The following is a 20,619-nucleotide window of genomic DNA, read 5'->3' on the forward strand; positions in this document are numbered from 1 at the left end:
TAATAAAACATCGTATTTTATAAACTACCTGTGTTTTATGTGCAAAAAGAAATCTTAATTTAGTAAGTAACTAGTAACTAAAGCTGTCAGATTAATGTAATGGAGTAAAAATCACAATATTTCTCTCTGAAATGTAGCGGAGTAGAAGTAGAAAGTGGCATGAAAAAAAAATACTCAAGTAAAGTACAAGTAACTCAACATTTGTATGAGGTACAGTACTTGAGTAAATGTACTTAGTTACATTCCACCGCTGATTGGATTGTAGCAAGGGCCACAAAGTCCTCTGCATCCTGCTCTGTTGTTGTTAGGAAAGAAAGATAGAGGAATAAAAGGTTTAGGAGGAGAGAAGCTTCTCAATAAGGATAATCTAATTATCCGAAGATATCCATATACAGTTGTATCTGGTTACAAAAGGGTGAGGCAGTTTGCGAGCCTGCATGCGTCAGTGTTGATGCTTATCAAAATGCCTTTCGTTTAAACTGTGTTTTAGAGTTTGTTCTGAACATTTTGAAATGAAACACATGGGGATCAGTTTTATGCAAATACCCTAAAAAATATATCCCTTGTGTTGTCCTCGGGTCAAATTTGACCAATTTTTATATCAGAATTATGGGTTTCTTTGAACCAAATTGCCTCTAAATAACATGAATGGAGCTCACCCAGTAAGAGCGTTCGCCCCATGTTGGCTGAGTCCTGCAGCGGCACGGGTTCAAATCCGACCTGCTGCCCTTTGCTGCGTGTCATCCCCCATCTCTCTCCCTCTTTCCTGTCTATCCACTGTCACTGTCGATTAAAGGGAAAAGGACCCCAAAAAATAATCTTAAAAAAATAACATGAATGCGTGGATGTACGTTGTATGGAAGCCATGTAACATTCTTGGCAGGTAAAATTAATGATTACTTTCATTGAATTGTGGGTGTTTTTTTTTTCTTCAATTTTATAGCATTTAAAATACACTGTGATCCACTCAACATACTCTGATCTTAACTGTCAGTCAAAATAATCCACAATTTCTGTTTAAAAAAAAATAAAAAATAGGTATTATGTCATTTAAATTATGTTTATTGAGCATGCATTTAAAAAAGTGTCGGAAAAAGTGACAAAAAACATTGGAAAAAGAGCCAAAAAAAAGTTAATTTTCAACAAGTTCAAGGTCTACAGGAAGACAACACAAGGGTTAAGAAGATATGTGAAAATACCCTTAGAACCCAGAGGGTTAAATATTGGCATCGGAATATTAAAAACACTACTCTGCAGGGAGAGCTATGAGAGAGTCCACATAAGAAAAATTATGAGTTGGATGATACATTTGTTGTTGACCTAGGCTAGTTGGCAAACATGTTGGCTTGTGGTAAAAATAAAATGAAATATAAACAAGTAGTTTTAAGCCAAATTTGCAAAACCCAAATGTCAAAAGGTGAGCACTCTGTTACAGTCCAAACAGCCTGGCTACATTAAGTGCCAGAGGAGCTGTGTGCCTGTTTATCCACAGCATGAAGTGCTTTCTATTTGACTCCCAGTCAGGAAAACTCAGGTAAACACTGCTCTTGTACGACATTGACCCCTTTTGAGAACTTTAAATAGTTTCCACTTGACTCACTTTGTTGATGAGATTGCTCAATTCCTGTTTAGCTAAATCAGTACAGCACAGAAATAAGAGTTTTCACTTACAAATACATCACGTACTTCCCGCAGATAACTGCAAAAACGCTAAGAAATTACACGAGGCGTATCACGCCTCATCAAAAATGTTAACAAGTCAATGTTCAGTGTGGTAGTTCTGATCAGGTGCCTGTTGCTGCGTGGCTGAAAGAAAGCACAGGTCAGCAAAAACATGGAAAGTGTTTCTAAATCAAGAGAAATGTGTCCAACTTTGCAGGGAGGCCGAACATCCCGTGTCCTACGTAAGAATCGCAGACTATGTTAGAACTCCAAGAAGATGAAGAGATATAACGACGCTCTTTTTTTGGCGTGCACACAATTCTGCAAAGAAAACTGCCCACGTGGTGTATGTTATTATGTTGTTAATAAGGATGAACACCAGTCTGTGCAGCCCGCAGCTGACTGATGAATGGAGGGAACATCTAACACACCACTAATCATTACCATCTGTAGACACATGCAAAGCTGAAATGTAAAGATCGAGGCCTTTTAGAGCAATGCATCATCGGCCCATCTGTCCTTTTTCCTGCATGGCGAGACACCAGGGGGCGTAATGATAACCTAAACGGGGATGACGTCATGAAAACACTTTGGCAGACCGTGATGGGAGAAGCACAGGAACTACAGAAAATATTGCAAATGTACTTCATGCATAAATATGCTTTCATTATAATGCATGAAGTCTTTTTTTTTTTTTAAGGACATAAGCAGAGACAGGTGAGTATAGGAATATGAGGAATATTCTTAGCCAATAAGATAAATACAATGCAGGATATCACAAAATGAATATATTTTTCTCTTATTCAACTGGATATATTTTAAACAAAGTTGAAGTAAGAGAGATGAGGCAGGATATAGATCTGTTTGGTTTGGTTGTTTGAACATAAAACATTTTTATTTGCAGACTTTTTAGAACAAGCATGGGCTAAAAAGGAAGACTGCATAGATGATTCTGTCTGGAAGTGTAATTCCCTGTTATTTATTTAGTTTTGTGTGTGTGAGTGTGTGTGTGTGTGTGTGTGTGTGCAGTTGTTTGTTTTATGTATGAAATGGTTAGTTCAAGTTAAATTTATGGGTTGCACTATTATGTTGTGGCTGCTGTAATATGTTTTCTTTATTTTGTGCAAAGTAAAGAGTATGTTGTGTGTGGACATTGGACCCGAAGCTGTGGATAAAATCTCTTTCGTATTGGTGTCATGTAATTCCGTGTGGGATGGGTCATTTATTGGCATGACACGTAAATAAAATACATCACATATGATATCGTATAGCTAATGTTGGATGTGTTGGAATTCAAGATGAATAGCTTTCACTTGTCAACAGAGATCATGCGGAGTCATCATGTGTGTCAGGTAACTCACTTGTCCAAAACAAAGTAGAGGTCGAAGCCTCCAAAGCATGAGGACGACCTTGGCTGCTTCCTGTCCTGGTTTGGTCCAGCATTGCCCGCGGTAAGAACAACCAGCGCAGCACCAAACACAACTGGAAACCAGGAGCTTCTACTCCAACGCAAAGGCATTATTCCAGCTGAAGAAAATCTCATAAAACCAACTTCAATAAAGGAAAAAAAGTTGCAAAGTTAATCCTCCTTGCAGAGTCTTTTTCTTTTCAATCCTCAACAGGCGTCTTGAGCATAAAAAAGAAGAAGAAATAATCCAAAGGAGAGCAGTGAGTGTAACTCAGAGGTTGAAGTGGAGAAGAGAGAAAGCATGAGTGAGTGTTGTGGGTCTCTCACTGTGGTTGGGACCCTCTCATCACTGCATGCACAAAGACAAGAAGAGTTCCACAACCTCCCACTGCGGCTGCTTTTTGTTAATGACAATACCATGCAACAGAGAGATCCCCAGACCCTGGAAGTGTTTGCAAAACTCTCTTTGTGTTTTCAAGTCTCTATATCTTGCTCTCTCTCTCTCTCTCTCTTCTCTCTCTCTCTGCAGAGGATGAGAGGAATGAAACAGAATGTGCTGGCTTGTCCTGCCGCCTGGTGGTAATACTATAAGTGGCTGCTGGCTGCTTTTAAACCACACGATCATTAAAATAATAAACTCAGTGAACCCGAATACTCTGAATCTGCAATAACCTTTGAGAAGACCATAATAATAAAACAATCATTATTTGTAAAACACGTTACAAAGTGATTCACAAAACAGCGAAATATAACAGGCCAGTTATAAAAACATCAGGTTTATCAAAAAGAAAAGACAATGAAGTGTATAAAAAAAGTTACGGAAGATATGGATTGATTTCCAACTCTACATCAAACAGAGGCAGAGTAGAGGGGTGTTTAGTTTAGTAGGAGGTCATTTTGACTTATGTTTGTATCATTTAAATCATTATGTAAGATAAAGCACTGTTTAGATTGATGTTATCAATGTGATGTGTTTTACGAGTGTCCGTCTACTGACGTATTGTCTTAACACCGAGGTAAATCAAGTTCAAGTTCATTTATTTATATAGCACATTTAAACAGCCGCTAGACAGACCAAAGTGCTTTACAGAGCTAGCATAAAAAACGTAAAACCAGCAAGACAAAGCGTAAGACACAAAATAAAAACAACAAGGCTAAGAGCAACCTTAAAACACTGACTCAAATATACAAAAGAAGGACCAATCAAAGAGGAAATCAATATGCTAATGAGAATAAGTAGGTTTTTACCAACGACTTGAAGATAGCAAGGTTGGGGGCTGTTCTGATCTCTAAAGGCAGGCTGTTCCACAGACGAGGCCCTGCCACCGCAAAAGCGCGCTCCTCTCTCCGCTTTAGTCTGGCACGAGGAGCTACCAGCAGAAACTGGTCGTGTGATCTAAGGCTTCTGGTAGGAGTGTACGGATGAGTAAGTTTAGATAGGTAAACGGGAGCTAAGTTATGTAAAGATTTGAAGACAAAGAGCAGGATTTTGAAATCTATTCTCTGTCGAACGGGCAGCCAGTGTAGAGATTTGAGGATAGGGGTGATATGGTCATATTTGCGATAGTTAAAAATAAGTCTGGCGCATTTTGAACTAACTGAAGACGGGCAATTTGTGAGCTAGATATACCACAGTAAAGTTAATTGCAGTAATCTAGCCGGCACGTGATGAATGCATGAACCGCCATTTCCAGAGTTCTCGTGGTGAGAAAGCCCTTGATTTTAGACAATAGGCGTAGTTGGAAGAAACCGGAGCTGATTACCGATGAAATATGTTTATAAAATTTTAAGGACTGGTCCACAAGAACACCCAGGTTCCGCACTCCTGCAGATTTAAAAGCAGAAAGACTCCCCAAGTCTAGGCTTGTACACTGGGACCTTTCACTCGGGCTAAAAACAATGACCTCGGTCTTATCGTCATTTAAATAGAGGAAATTTAAATAAGTGAAAGAAGTGTTTTTTTTTTTTATTTTATTTAATTTTCAATTTTCAGCAGCTGTGCTTCCTGTTTGGTTGTGTGTTACAACCAACCCAACAGGCAGTGTTTCCCGGTGAGGGATCCCACCTCTATCTTTCTCTCTTGTCCAAGAAAATACTGCAGACCTTCCCAACAGCCATCACTTCCCTGCTGCTCCATAAATTGGACATAATACGGATGGGTCATTCTTCTTGTGCACTATGTATTTACAAGCTTGCGAGTCAAAAACTGACACGCAGTCATCAGGGAAAAGTTTGGGGGTTGAATACCTGCAAATACACAGTAAACACACAGTTAACAGTATATGTAAATACAGACATGAATTAAAAAGTACGACACGTGGAAATGGCAAAAAACGCACTAATTTGGTACAGTTAATTCAAGATGGTGGACTTCCTGTTGAGTTTAGGGAGTGGGTCTAAGAGGCTTTTTTGTACTTCTCACTATGATACACATGTACCAATTTTCATTAGTCTACGTGAAAGTTAAAGGAGGGGGCTTAAACTTTGAAAACTGTTCAGGGGCGCCATTTTTGCGCGCCTTTCATGAAACCCTTAAAGGGGTGATAGAATGCAAAACCGATACCGTCATAGTTGAATAACAACAGTTTGGTTGGTAAATAGGACATACATAGAACCTCAAAATCCCATTATTTAAACAAACGATTGGGGCAATAAACGCCTCTTGTCCTCCTCTAGTCTCATTGATAGAGCCCGCGGCTGGATGGAGCTCTATCAATGAGCGCTAGCTAGCCTCCTCCTAGACTTCTGAAATTCATAAAAATGCATTAAATTGAAATTGGCTTAGCTAAGCTTTGTAAGACCTTAGGGTAGCTGTGATATACGTGCTGTGACGAAATTCAAAGTGGAAATATACTATAGTTATGCCGAAAGTGTAGCTAGCTAGCCGCCGCAATCTTTACCCATAGGATTGAAGGGACACTAGCAGCTAACGAAACCCCTCATATTCACAAAAATGCATTAAATTGAAATCGAACACAAGTGTTAGCTTTGTAAGACCTTGGGGAAGCTGTAATATAAGTGGTGTGACGAAATTCAAACTGTAAATATACTATAGTTATGCCGGTAGCAGGCCAGCTCCGCGGAGCCCCGAGCCCCGGTAGTCCAATAACCCAGAAACGGTGACTTTGCCCTGGGTATGGAGCCCAGGCTTTCTCATCAGACTATGTGGAGCTCTTGAAGTCGGACACGTCTTACCAAATTTGCAATTAGCCATCAATTTTCATAAAGCGGCCCATATTTGAGCTTTATATAGTTGATTTCTCACATAAAAAAAGTCTCAGAAGTGAATTTAATAACGAAATAGCAAATGTCTCGTCTCCAATGCATGTGTATGTGGTTCGCTCAACCAATCAGCGCGCAGCTCATCTAAATATTCATGAGCATACCATATTTGGAAGAAAAGCTCTTGTTACAAATAGGGCCATATTCACAGGGTAGTTAAGGGCCCATAAAATAGCAATTGGGCCATTTTCAGCCCAACCAATGTTACATACCCTATTAGGAGACCTTAAGGAACAGTGTGAAATACCCTATATAATCATTTTATCACCCCTTTAAAATATATAAATGTTCACCAGGCCTGATGCGACTGATCATTTTGGTGAGTTTTTTAGTATGTTTAGGCCCTCAAAAATGTGATTCATTCATAACAATAAAAAGAATACGAAAAAGAATAATTCCTTCAGTTTCTACAGGGCCTTTGTCGACGTCGTCGGTGTTCGGCCCCTAATTAAGATGTTCTAAAAAAAAAAAAACAGATATGTTTTGTACTCACCCAGCACAACAGCGACCGCAGTCACAGTCCATACATCTACTGTTTCTCCATCTAGATCCCACAGCATGCCACGTCTGATCCACATCGTCCTGACAATGGGTCACGCCTATTGGTGGAAAGAAAAAGTGGTGAATATTTCAAAATGTAAGTGACATAAATATAGCCTACTGTATCTCTGTGTTTGTGAGGTTTTTTTTCTTTTTCTTTTACCTGGTTTCAGGAGCGTATAGTAGCATTGAGCGCTTGACAGTGACGCCAGAGCACATAGCAGCATAGCCAGAGCCAAGTATTTCTTCACGGGGGGAAAAAAAAACGGAAAAAAACATCACAGTTTTAACATTTGATCTCGGTATCCTGAATCCAGATACAGTATGTATCCCAGTTTCCAGGTTAATTCTTTTTTCTGTTTTTTTTTTTACAAAAGGCTTCATAGTTCAACAAATATTTAGATTTTTAATATAAAGTAGTTCTTGGATTACTTTCTTGTCTAACAAATCTATAACACTCTGCAAATATGTTGAATATATTTCTAATATTTCTCTTATGCTGTTCTTTCACATAACAAAGACTGTATAAATGTATAAATGAACTACTTCAAATTATTGTAAGGGACATATGAGTCGGCCCCTGGTATATTCTCTATCTTTTAAAAGGTCCTTGGCTGAAAAAAAAATCGATTGAGCTGCTATAAAACAGAGATGAATCATTCTGTAAAGTATTTGACAACCATGACATGATATCCGTAAAATGAGTCCAAATCAATTTTTATTACTTTTATTCACTAGTAAACATCAGTTTGTATAACAACTCCCCATGATTGGCATTACTTTATCCAGTCAAAACACAAATTCAGCTCCCAACAAACAATTCATAACTCAACCATCTTAAAACTCACCATAGTGGCAGTCAGATTTCTGTCCGAATTGATTGTGTTTAGGTAAGAGGTTAAAGTATCCTGTATGTTTAATGAAGGACTTTGTCTTTTTTAAATAGTGTCTTATATTGTGAAAACATGTCTTATATTTTAGATTCTTCAAAGTAGCCACCCTTTGCTTTTTTTGGTAACTCTGCAAACCCTTGGTGTTCTCTCAATGAGCTTCATGAGGTAGTCACCTGAAATGGTTTTACCTACACCGGTGTGCTTTGTCAGGGTTAATTAGTGGAATTTGTTCCCTTATTAATAAAAAAGCAAAGGGTGGAATCTTGACATGTTTGTATCATTTGAATTATTATGCAAGATAAAGCACTGTTTAGATTGATGTTATCAATGTGATGTGTTTTACGCGTGTCCGTCTGCTGACGTATTGTCTTAACACCGAGGTAAATAAGTGAAATAAGTGTTGAGTTACCCTTCCATGTAACCCCTGGGGTTGACTAAGCATACATGTTTTTAAGTCTATTGTGTTTTTTTCATACCCAAAATAAAATCCATCATGAAGAGTGTGCTGAACTTCAAGTGCAGAATTGGGGGAGTAGTTTGTGTACTTGAGATTCTCTTCTTTCTCAAACAAACAAAATTAGGCAAAAAAGGAGTGAATCATGAAGAAATTTACATTTTTTTTTAGATTTTATTTTCAATTTTCAGCAGCTGTGCTTCCTGTTTGGTCGTGTGTTACAACCAACCCAACAGGCAGTGTTTCCCGGTGAGAAGCCAGTGAGGGATCCCACCTCCATCTTTCTCTCTCAGCCAAGAAAATACTGCAGACCTTCCCAACAGCCATCACTTCCCTACTGATCCATAAATTGGACATAATACCGATGGGTCGTCCTTCTTGTGCACTATGTATTCACAAGCATGAGAGTCAAAAACTGACACGCAGTCATCAGGGAAATGTTTGGGGGTTGAATACCTGCAAATACACAGTAAACACACAGTTAACAGTATATGTAGATACAGACATGAATAAAAAAGTACGACACGTGGAAATGGCAAAAAAAAACGCACTAATTTGGTACAGTTAATTCAATTCCTGTTGAGTTTAGGGAGTGGGTCCAAGAGGCTTTTTTGTACTTCTCACCATGACACATATGTACCAATTTTCATTGTCACAGTCTACGTGAAAGTTAAAGGTGCTCTAAGCGATTTTGGGAGACGTTATTCTTGTTGACGTTCAAAGTATTTTCAAAGAAAACGAGACTAGCTCGCCCCTCCCTCCCTCCTCATCCCGTCCCCTTCCCCTTCCCCTCCCCCTCCCTTCCGTGCTTCAGCGAACTAACCCCCCCATCCCCCACCCCAAATCCTTCTTGTCCGTTATTGGCTGAACACTGGAACACGGTTTGTTATGTTTGGTGGTGCAGGTTGGCCACTTTGTTTTTGTTGGCGTGTGTGGACCCTGGGCTGTCTACAGAGACAGTGTTTTTTTACAGTGTGTTCAGGGGACCGGCAGCTCGTGGATAGTGAGGAGAAGTTTGCTGTATGGGACAAAAAATGCTGTAGCCTAAAAAAACGCGTGGCATCGCTTAGAGCACCTTTAAGGAGGGGGCTTAAACTTTGAAAACTTTTAGGGGGCGCTAGTGAGCCATTTTTGCGCGCCTTTCACAAAACCCTTAAAATACATAAATGTTCACCAGGCCTGATGCGACTGACAATTTTGGTACGTTTTTTTAGTATGTTAAAGACCTCAATAATGCGATTCATTCATAAAAAGAAAAAGAAGGTGCTCGGCCCCTAATTAAAATGTTTTGTACTCACGCAGAACAGCAGCCACCGCAGTCACAATCCATACATCCACTGTTTCTCCATGAAGATCCCATAGCATGCCACGTCTGATCCACATCGTCCTGACAATGGGTCACGCCTTTGGGTGGAAAGAAAAAGTGGTGAATATTTCAAAATGTAAGGGACATAAATACAGCCTACTGTATCTCGGTGTTTGTGAGGTTTTTTCTTTTACCTGGTTTCATGGCCTTTTGGAAGCAATACGCGTTTGACAGTGACACCAGAGCACATAGCAGCACAGCCAGAGCCAAGTATTTCTTCACGGGGGGGGGGACAGAAACAAACATCAGTTTTAACATTTGATCTCGGCATTCTGAATCCAGATGTGTACCCCAGTTTTTCAGATGAATTCACACTCCGTTTAATTCATAATCCACGTTTATTTCCTTTACATGGTTTAAATGGAGTGCACTCTATTCTACATTTTAAAGTTTTTTAAATAAATAAATCACTTTTTCTGGGATTTGGGGTGTTCTTTTGTGTCTCTGGTGCTTCCACACACATACAAACTTTGAAAAAAATCCATCCATGCTGTTTTGAGTGAGATACGGTTTCTGAATGTGTCCTACCTTCAGTCTCCTAGTGAGCTGTTCAAAATCGGCTCGGACTGTGACGTCACAGTCCAAAATGAGCTGGCTAACCACAACCGTTAGCTCGTTAGCATGCTAACCGTTAGCATTAGCATGCTAACGCTAATGCTAACGCTAGCATGCTACGTCGTTCTCAATAGCAAAGCACTGCTACAACACACACAAGTTCACCATAATCTACAAAAGAACTACTTACATGTGTGCTCTCATTTAGAAGTCTCACAGCTAATCCTGCCTTGTAACTGACCAAAGTTGGAGAGACAGGCTCTCTTTTACGGTCTCTAGAGTTAGCTAGCTGACATGATCTACATCTGAGCTACTGAGCATGTGCGAGTGCAATCAAAGATAGTACAGAAGAAGAAGATGGAAAGAGGTCTCACTCTGTAGCTAAAACAGAAACCAGGTGAAAAGAGGATCTGCAGCAGTGAGAGAGAGCTGTGCAGTACAACAACAATATGGTGTTTTTTGGAAATTAAACCATATAAACCTATTCTGGTACAACCTTAAAATGCAGTTATGAACCTGAAAATGAGCATAATATGGGCGCTTTAAGGTTGTCTGTTATATTAATCATTATTTTTTGTCTATGTTACCATGCTGGTGGTGAGGTCTTTCCCGGTGCAGAAAAGAAGTGGCCAATCATGAAGGACTGTTATATACTATGGCCTGCCAATTGGGCCGTACCATCGGCTACCATGCTGGAGGGGAGATTTAGGTTTAGGTTGGGTTTATTTGTATTAGTTGCACTTATGTCCATTTGGGTTTTCACCGTGTGTGTAATTTGGTTTGGCCAAGTTGATATATATGTCCCCTTTTGTCTCATTCAAGGAGGTCAGTTTGTTGAGTTCATGTATCCCAGTTTCTGGATTAATTCTTTTTTTTACAAAAGGCTTCATAGTTCAATGAATATTATTTAGATTTTTAGATCTGAAGTAGTTAATGGGTTACTTTCTTATCTAACAAATCTATAACACTCTGACACTGCTGGGGGACAACTCCGTTTTGCCAATAGACTTGAGGGGCTTCACACGCTTTGTCAGACTAGCCCTTAATGCAGCTAATAAATGTATAGCCATTCGCTGGAAAAGTGAGGAGCCCCCTGGGTTATCCATGTGGCTCCAAGAGCTGTCATCATACATACCTTCAGAAAAGATCATGTTTAACATCAAGAAGAAGCCATTTCTTTTTGATGCTGGGGAGATTTTGTAACCTTTTTAAATAGACCTTCTCTCAGAGACGATGCCCATGCTTACTTAAGCTTACTCACGTTTGAGACCCTACTCAGCCAGGTGCACTGTAGCCTTATTAAGGTTAATACTTTAGCGTTTGAACATAACGTGTGTACATAGCATGTTCATCTCTGGAACTGACAACTAATATCATTTTTATGATTTATTTTGTTAACTTATTTTATTTCTCTTTTTTTTTCCTTTTCTTTTTTCAAATTAATTTAATACTTACCACCACTACTATTACTATTATGTTATAGTTTACTGTTTAAAGGGGGGTTGATGGAGTGTCATTGTTAATGCTGTTTGCATTGTACTTTTTGCTGTATTGATCTCTTTTGTACTGCCCTCTATCTCTGCAAGAAAGGAACATGAAAATAAAAAAATTAAAAAATCTATAACATATAATATGCAAATATGTTTAATATCATGTTTAATATATTTTTAATATTTCTCTTGTGCTGTTCTTTCACATAACAAAGACTGCATACATTTATAAATTAACTACAAATTATTCCAAGGGACATATGAGTGGGCCGCTGGTATATTCGGTATCTTTTAAAAAGGTCCTTGGCTGAAAAAAACGATTGATCACTTTCTGCTCTAAAACAGATGAATCATTGTGTAAAGTTTTGCCGTTTTGACAACCATGACATGAGATCCATAAAATGAGTCCAAATCAATTTGTATTACTTTTATCCACTAGTAAACATCAGTTTGTATAACAACTCCCCATGATTGGCATTACTTTATCCAGTCAAAACACAAATTCAGCTCCCAACAAACAATTCATAACTCAACCATCTTAAAACTCACCATAGTGGCAGTCAAATTTCCGTCCGAACTGAATTGTGTTTAGGTAAGAGGTTAAAGTATCCTGTATGTTTAATGAAGGGCTCTGTCTTTTAAACAGTGTCTGCTGCAGGGACCTTTGGAATTAGATAAGGGGAGGGGTGGTCAGCTTACGGGAAGAGGTCACTCACCACTGTTTGTATTTGTCTTAACCTAGACTTTAAATATTATCATGTTTACAGTTTATGGTCTTAGCAAATAAAAGCACTAGAACATGCAATGTAAAAATCATTTTGGTAATAGTTTAGGATCATTTTAAGATCTGACAAAGTTCCTCGGAGTAATGTCTACTTTTACGTAACTATTTTGGAGTGAAAATGTCTGACAGACAAGAACATTTTAATTATTATTTTAAGGTTTAGTGCATTATAGAGGGAGTCCATGATCCAGGCTTGTTTTTGAATATTGTGTATTTGTATGTGCTTTTATTGTCATTTTTTATGAATAAAGTTTTTGAAAACATAATGTTCTGCGCATCGTTGAGTCTACAATCTCTTCACAAACAAGCCAGGGAGGTTAAAGGGTTTTTTGACATTAATATGCGTTCCCCCAGCCTGCCTATGGTCCCCCAGTGGCTAGAAATGGCGATAGGTGTAAACCGAGCCCTGGGTATCCTGCTCTGCCTTTGAGAAAATGAAAGCTCAGATGGGCCGATCTGGAATCTTCTCCTTATGAGGTCATAAGGAGCAAGGTTACCTCCCCTTTCTCTGCACTTCGCCCAGAGAATTTGGCCCCCCATGAGAGAGAGACATCATGGCATTCAAACGAGCAAAGTGGCAGTTGGTCAAGGCCACACCCCCACCCTCCACCTTGCCCCCCTCTCCTCCTCAATAGCTACAGACACAGAAATGTCACATCCTAAGGAAAGCTCATTGTGGGACTGGCTCTAGTGACTGTAATTCTGCACCAAGGCTGAATTTTGGGAAAGAGACTTCAGATACAGTATTAGGGGACCACTAAGGTCTATACAAAAGAGACTTCAGATACAGTATTAGGGGACCACTAAGGTCTATACAAAAGAGACTTCAGATACAGTATTAGGGGACCACTAAGGCCTATATAAAAGCATCCAAAAACCACCATGTCATGGGACCTTTAAAAAAAACATCTTATCTTTAACAGAAAGGTTGACTTCCTTAGAAATCCTTTCCATAATGTTGTCAGACACAATATTAATAAAAACACAGATGAATCATTGTGTAAAGTGTTGCCGTTTTGACAACCATATGATGTGGGACCATAAAATGAGTCCAAATCAATTTGTATTACTTTTATCCACTAGTAAACATCAGTTTGTATAACAACTCCCCATGATTGGCATTACTTTATCCAGTCAAAACACAAATTCAGCTCCCAACAAACAATTCATAACTCAACCATCTTAAAACTCACCATAGTGGCAGTCAGATTTCCGTCCGAACTGAATTGTGTTTAGCTAAGAGGTTAAAGTATCCTATATGTTTAATGAAGGACTTTGTCTTTTAAACAGTGTCTGCTGCAAGGACCTTTGGAATTAAATAAGGGGAGGGGAGGGGTGGTCAGCTTACGGGAAGAGGTCACTCACCACCGTTTGTATTTGTCTTAATACAACTAAAAAAATACTGGAACAAGCCATCAGGAAGAGCTTAGAAGCTGCTGAAAAGGCTTCCTGGTGGCTTTGGATAAAGAGTGGTGACACGTGGCTGAATTCGCTACCTGGACACAAGTTGATCACCCCCGACTGGGTCGCCTAGGTGAGTGTGTCTCATATTAAGATCCGAAACACCTGATGACCCTGGGTTCATCACTGAACATGTGTCCAGGTTGCACCACACAGTTTATTTTAAGAACGAACATGCAGTGTAAAAGTAACTTTTTTTTTTTTTTAAATGTTCAGGTTAATTTTAAGATTTGAAAAAGTTCCTCAGAGTAATGTCTACTTATGACATTTTTTGGAGTGAAAATCTCCCAATATTTTGGTGCCCTTGGACATTCTGGCAGAATAATCTGGGATAACTTATTTTACCTGAGCTAGTCTCGCATTAACAGACCTTCCTACACAGCGCTGGGGAGAAAGTTCTGGCAAGATCACACTGCATTCCAAGATGGGAGAAAAACCTCCGATTTATTGCCATTTCTTTAAACCAATCGCAGTCGTCTTGGGCGGCGCTAAGCTCTCTGCAAAACAGCCTGGGAGGGAACTTGTTTTGGTGGAACATGTACGTTCAAAAGTTGTTTAAGTCGTGCAACAGAAAACTCAGATTGGACAGATAGTCTAGCTAGCAGTCTGGATTTACCCTGCAGAGATCTGAGGAGCAGTTAACCATAGTCCTCAGAAATCCACCGGAGGTTACAACGCCAACACAAAGAAAGAGGAAGGAAACTGAATAGATGGCGGCATCGGAGGAATCCCGGAAGTGGACATCATGTATATAGACCATACCTGACCTGAAGTGACTCTTCAAATAAAGCTGGCATTTACATATGGATTGATCTCCAACTCTACAAAAGGAGTCAGAGTAGAGGGGTGTTTAGTTTAGAAGGAGGTCATTTTGACTTATGTTTGTATCATTTGAATTATGTAAGATAAAGCACTGTTTAGATTGAGGTTATCAATGTGATGTGTTTTACGTGTGTCCGTCTGCTGACGTATTGTCTTAACACCGAGGTAAATAAGTGAAATAAGTGTTGAGTTACCCTTCCATGTAACCCCTGGGGTTGACTAAGCATACATGTTTTTATGTCTATTGTGTTTTTTTCATACCCAAAATAAAATCCATCAGGAAGAGTGTGCTGAACTTCAAGTGCAGAATTGGTGGAGTTGTTTGTGTTTTTGTGTACTAGAGATTCTCTTCTTTCTCAAAGAAATTTAGGCAAAAAAAAAAAAAAAAAAGAGTGAATCATGAAGAAATTTACATTTGAGATTTTATTTTCCATTTTCAGCAGCTATGCTTCCTGTCTGGTCGTGTGTTACAACCAACCCAACAGGCAGTGTTTCCCGGTGAGAAGCCAGTGAGGGATCCCACCTCCATCTTTCTCTCTCGGCCAAGAAAATACTGCAGACCTTCCCAACAGCCATCACTTCCTATACTGCTCCATAAATTGGACATAATACGGATGGGTCGTCCTTCTTGTGCACTATGTATTCACAAGCGTGTGAGTCAAAAACTGACACGCAGTCATCAGGGAAAAGTCTGGGGGTTGAATACCTGCAAATACACAGTAAACACACAGGTAACAGTATATGTAGATACAGACATGAATTAAAAAGTACGACACGTGGAAATGGCAAAAAACCACTAATTTGGTACAGTTAATTCAAGATGGCGGACTTCCTGTTGAGTTTAGGGAGTGGGTCCAAGAGGCTTTTTTGTACTTCTCACCATGATACATGTGTGTACCAATTTTCATTAGTCTATGTGAAAGTTAAAGGAGGGGACTTAAACTTTGAAAACTGTTAGGGGGCTTCTTCACAAAACCTTTAAAATACATAAATGTTCACCAGGCCTGATGCGACTGACAATTTTGGTGAGTTTTTTTAGTATGTTTAGGCCCTCAAATGAGATTCATTCATAAAAATAATCAGAAAAAGAATAATTCCTTCAGTTTCTATAGGGCCTTCGCCGACGTCGTCGGTGCTCGGGCCCTAATTAAAGTGTTCTCATAGCAAAACCGAAATGTTTTGTACTCACGCAGCACAGCAGCCACCGCAGTTACAGTCCATACATCCACGGTTTCTCCATGAAGATCCCACAGCATGCCACATCTGATCCACATCGTCGTAACAATGAGTCACGCCTATGGGTAGAAAGAAAAAGTGGTGAATATGTCAAAATGTGACAAATATAGCCTACTGTATCTCTGGGTTTGTGAGGTTTTTTCTTTTTCTTTTACCTGGTTTCATGGCCTTTTGGAAGCATTGAGCGTTTGACAGTGACGCCAGAGCACATAGCAGCACAGCCAGAGCAAAGTATTTCTTCACGCGAAGGACAAAACAAACCTCACAGTTTTAACATTTGATCTCGGCATACTGAATCCAGATGTGTACCCCAGTTTCCAGATTAATTCTCCTTGTCTGGTTAATTCATAATCCACGTTTATTTCCTTTAGCTTTACATGGTTTAAATGGAGTGCACTCTATTCTACATTGTAAGGTTTTCTGTTATATTAATCATTATTTTCTGTCTTTGTTACCATGCTGGTGGTGAGGTCTTTCCCGGTGTAGAAAAGGTGTGGCCCATCATGAAGGACTGTTATATACTATGGCCTGCCAATTAGGCTGTACCATCGGCTACCATGCTGGTGGGGGGATTTAGGTTTATGTTGGGTTTATTTGTATTAGTTGCAATTATGTCCATTTTGGTTTTCCCTGTGTGTGTTATTTGGTTTGGCTAAGTTGGTATATAGAGAGCCTTTGGTGAAGGGGGTGCTGCTCATGTTGTTACCTGGAGCAGGTGTGCTTTTGGCTGAGTGGTTTCTGTGTTAAAGTGGTGCTTTTTGTCATATATTTTCCAGACTTTCTACAACGGTTTATGTAAGCAGTCATGGATATATGTTACATAGTGGTGGTATTATGGATCTATCACGCACAGAGTCTCTAACCTCAACCACGCCACCCACTAAGGCAATATTCTCTTGAGTTTCTGATGCAATGGAACGATCCAAACTGAGTGCACGTGCATATGGATCCGCTCATTTATTCATGATGTAAATGCGGAGATCGCTAAGCACAAGTCTCATGAATGGGATTGTAAAAACTTTGCTAAAATGAGGAGACAAAGGAAAAGAGGACGCGTCCGTATGAGATTAAAATGTCAGAAACTGCAGCGCATCCCGCCAGGGACGGATTGACTATCTGTGCGTTTGGGAAAAGTCCAGACACCAAAAAAATCTAAAGCCATATTAACAGCCAACAGCAGGGGGCGCTAATACGATCACTCATATGCTACGTGTAAAAAGAGAGACAGCAGAGTTAATTTCACATCAGCAAGAGGTACTGGTAAGAGCCAGGAACATTATAATAGGCTGCCTTATCTCTATCTTAGCGAATTGCATAGTCAGCTATCAACATGGGTGTGCATCATGATTATGAAAAGTATCGTGCCTTAGTGCTGTCAAACTTAACAGCACTAAGGCATTAAAATGTTTAATAATTTCTGTTCGGTTAATTTGAAACATTAAATGCGTTCACTTGGTTGTATATGAGAGGTTGTAGTGAGCTCACTTTTGCTGCTAGGATGAAGACTATGGTATTGAATTAAATGGGAAAACATCATGCATGCATTGGTACCACTTTAAACCAAAAAGAAATCTCTGTGTGGTTTTGGTTTAGGCCTACAATATATCTAACCCCATATGTTCAGGTACAGCAAGTAGCCTACTTTATCTCTGAAGGTGTTGTCAGTAATACTCTGTACTGTTTTATAATTACAAGTTTGTGTAATTTGGGGTTTCTGCAGCCAGTGACATTTCATTATTTTTATTTTATTTTCAATGCAGATGTAATGATATTGTAAATTTTTTGTTTGTATTTGAAGGCGGTTTTGAGATGTTACTTGCTGTGAATACCTTGTCTGATAGGCTACATTATCGTGGCATAGTCTCAGGACATCCTGGCTAGTGTCTGTCGCGCACGGCTAGGGGCGAATGGCCGGATGATGGGCCTATTTAGGAGAAAGTCCAGGGCTGTTTTTTAGTCCCAGTCCGTCCCTGCATCCCACTCCCCTCTATGATCCTCGCAAATGTTCAGTCACTCAGGAACAAGACTAACGAGTTACAGGCAAACACTATTTACACGAGTACAGAGATGCTTGCATTATGGCCTTCAGTGAGACATGGCTCACGCCTACAGACTCAGACCCGGAAATGACAACCAGCGGCTTTGGAGCGCCTGTCTGGACAGGGATGTGAATGCCACGGGAAAGATTTATTTATATATAAATCAGCAGTGGTGTAATAACGTTACAATCAGGGAGTCCATATGCACATCTGACATCAAACTATTGTCTGTCTCTGTCCGTCCATTTTATCACCCCAGAGAGTTCCCCCAGTTGTTTGTGACTGTTGTGTATATACACCCAGAAGCAAATGCACAAATTGCTGCTGACACTGTCTACAGAGTGACACAAAGACTCCAGTCCCTCTCCCATGATGCCCCTTTGCTTGGTAATGGGGGATTTTAATAATTGTAAACTGAGCAAATCCCTAAATCTTTACCAGTACGTCGTCTGCCCAACTAAAAAAATAAGATTCTGGACTTGTGTTATGGTTCTATAAAAGGAGGATATAAAGCTTATTCTAGACCCCATTAGGTTCGTCTGACCACAGCATCATCTATCTCACCCCTGTGTACAAGCCAACGCTCAAGAGGGAGAAGGTGAAGACAAAAGAAATCAAGGTCTGGAATGAAGAGGCTGTTTCTAAATTACAGGGAGGCTTTGATTATACTGATTGGACTGTGTTTGAGGACTCAGCTAAAGATATTAATGAACTCACTGACACTGTATGCAGTTACGTTACATTTTGTGAGGATACTGTACCCTAATAACAAGCCATGGGTCACTAAATCTCTGAAAAATGCGTTGAACAGAAAACAACAGGCCTTTCTTAAAGGTGATGAGACAGAAAAAAGGAAGCAAGGAGAGAGGTCAGACTGCAAATTAAGAGGGCCAAGTTACAATATCAAAATAAGCTAGAGGAAAATTTAAGCAGCAACAATTTGAAGGCAGCGTGGCAAGGAATGAGGAAAATAACGGGCCAGCATAATAATACTGAAAACAAGCCAGTTAGTATTGCAGGCTGTGATAGCAACAAAGATTTAGCTGAAGCTCTTAACTCCTTTTATTTAAGATTTGATACTCACAGAGCAACTTAAAGAAATATGCAAAGAGTCTTCCTCTTCCACAAAGCCGAGCCAGATGTTTGATGCTCATGATGTTAAGGCAGAGTTTCAGAGAGTAAAGATAAATAAGAACATGGGTACCTGATTCTATTACAGGAAGATTGCATAAGCACTGTTCAGAACAGCTTTGTGAGGTATTCTGTAATATATTAAGGTTATATCTGGAGCAGAGAATGGTCCAGATATAACGATATAATGGTAAGATATAATGGAAGGAGTACATTGTTGTTCCGGTGGCTAAAAGCAGAACCCCTAAGGTGCTAAATGACCTCAGACCAGTGGCACTAACTTCACTAGTCATGAAGTCATTTGAAAGGCTGATCAAAAGGGAACTGATACCTATTATGGTGGAGGGGACTCTGGATCCCATGCAGTTTGCATATAGGGCAGGGATGGGGGTAGAAGATGCCTCAATCACTTTACTTAACTTTCTGTACAAGCACCTGGAAGGTCTCATGCCAGACTTTTATTTATGGATTTTTAACTTTTAATACTATCCAGCCACATATTTTAGCTTGGAAACTGCGTACCTATTTTAATCTTGATGTAAATTTTGTCGGCTGGATTGTAGATTGTTTAACATTTAGGTCTCAGAGGGTTAGGGTGAATGGCTCTCTGTCAGGACAGTGCTCCTCTTCCACTGGCTCTCCTCAGGGCTGTTTCCTGTCCCCATTGCTGTACATTCTTTACACCAATGACTGTAGAAGTCAGCATGGGGACAGGCACATTCTGAAGTCTGCTGACGACACGGTCATCATTAGCCTGCTCCGTAAAGATGAATCTGATCATGGGCCAGTGGTGGATGAGTTTGTCCAATGGCGTGATGAGGCCTTTCTCCAATTAAACGCTACAAAAAACAAGGACATGGTCATTGATTTTAGGAAAAGTATCCCTCCCACCATCTAAGTCTTTCATTAAGGGAACTTGGAATTGAGTTTGTTGAACAGTATCTGGGAACCGTCATTGATAAAAACCTGACGTTTGAAGTGAATTGTGATGCAGTCAGTAACAAGGGACAGCAACATTTGCTCTTCCTTAGAAGTTAAACACTTTTAATGTACAGTAGATAGGAAAATGATGTCCTTATTTTATAAATCCTTTACTGAATCTGTTGTTACTGTTGCCATGATTGCCTGGTACGGTAACCTGAACATCAGGGACAAAAACCACCTCAGCCCTATTCAATTTCAATTCAATTTTATTTATAGTATCAAATCATAACAAGAGTTATCTTGAGACACTTTACAGATAGAGTAGTTCTAGACCCCACACTATAATTTCCAAAGCCCCAACAATTCCAGTAATTCCCTCAAGAGCAAGCATTAGCAGTGGCTGTTGCGACAGTGGCGAGGAAAAACTCCCTTTTAGGAAGAAACCTCGGCAGATCCAGACTCTTGGTGTCTGACGGGACCGGTTGGGGGTGTGATGAACAGGTGGCTGAATATTGTAAAGGTGGCTGGCAAGGTGATAGGTTTCCCACAGTCCCCCTTGTTGGTTATCTTTG

General features: G+C 39.8%; 2 protein-coding genes and 1 pseudogene across 2 annotated transcripts in view; all 3 read right to left on the reverse strand.

The window, feature by feature from the left end:
* LOC120561221 (anthrax toxin receptor 1-like) overlaps window positions 1-5,187 on the reverse strand; it is a 57,890-nt gene extending 52,703 nt beyond the window's left edge. The window contains exon 1 of the mRNA XM_039804251.1: window positions 3,024-5,187. Coding sequence (XP_039660185.1) covers window positions 3,024-3,205 — 182 coding nt within the window. The 5' untranslated portion in view covers window positions 3,206-5,187. The remainder of the gene's footprint in view (window positions 1-3,023) is intronic.
* A 3,206-nt stretch (window positions 5,188-8,393) lies between these two features.
* On the reverse strand, window positions 8,394-10,812 carry LOC120561222 (beta-microseminoprotein-like). Its single transcript, XM_039804252.1, is given in 5 exon segments — window positions 8,394-8,695; window positions 9,538-9,643; window positions 9,740-9,821; window positions 10,748-10,767; window positions 10,770-10,812. Coding segments are annotated over 5 exon segments (366 nt in total). The 5' UTR covers window positions 10,798-10,812; the 3' UTR covers window positions 8,394-8,565.
* A 4,309-nt stretch (window positions 10,813-15,121) lies between these two features.
* Window positions 15,122-16,455, reverse strand: LOC120561223 (annotated as a pseudogene).
* Window positions 16,456-20,619: the final 4,164 nt, after the last annotated feature.

Source organism: Perca fluviatilis, chromosome 6 (genome assembly GCF_010015445.1).
Source record: "Perca fluviatilis chromosome 6, GENO_Pfluv_1.0, whole genome shotgun sequence".
NCBI lineage: Eukaryota > Metazoa > Chordata > Actinopteri > Perciformes > Percidae > Perca > Perca fluviatilis.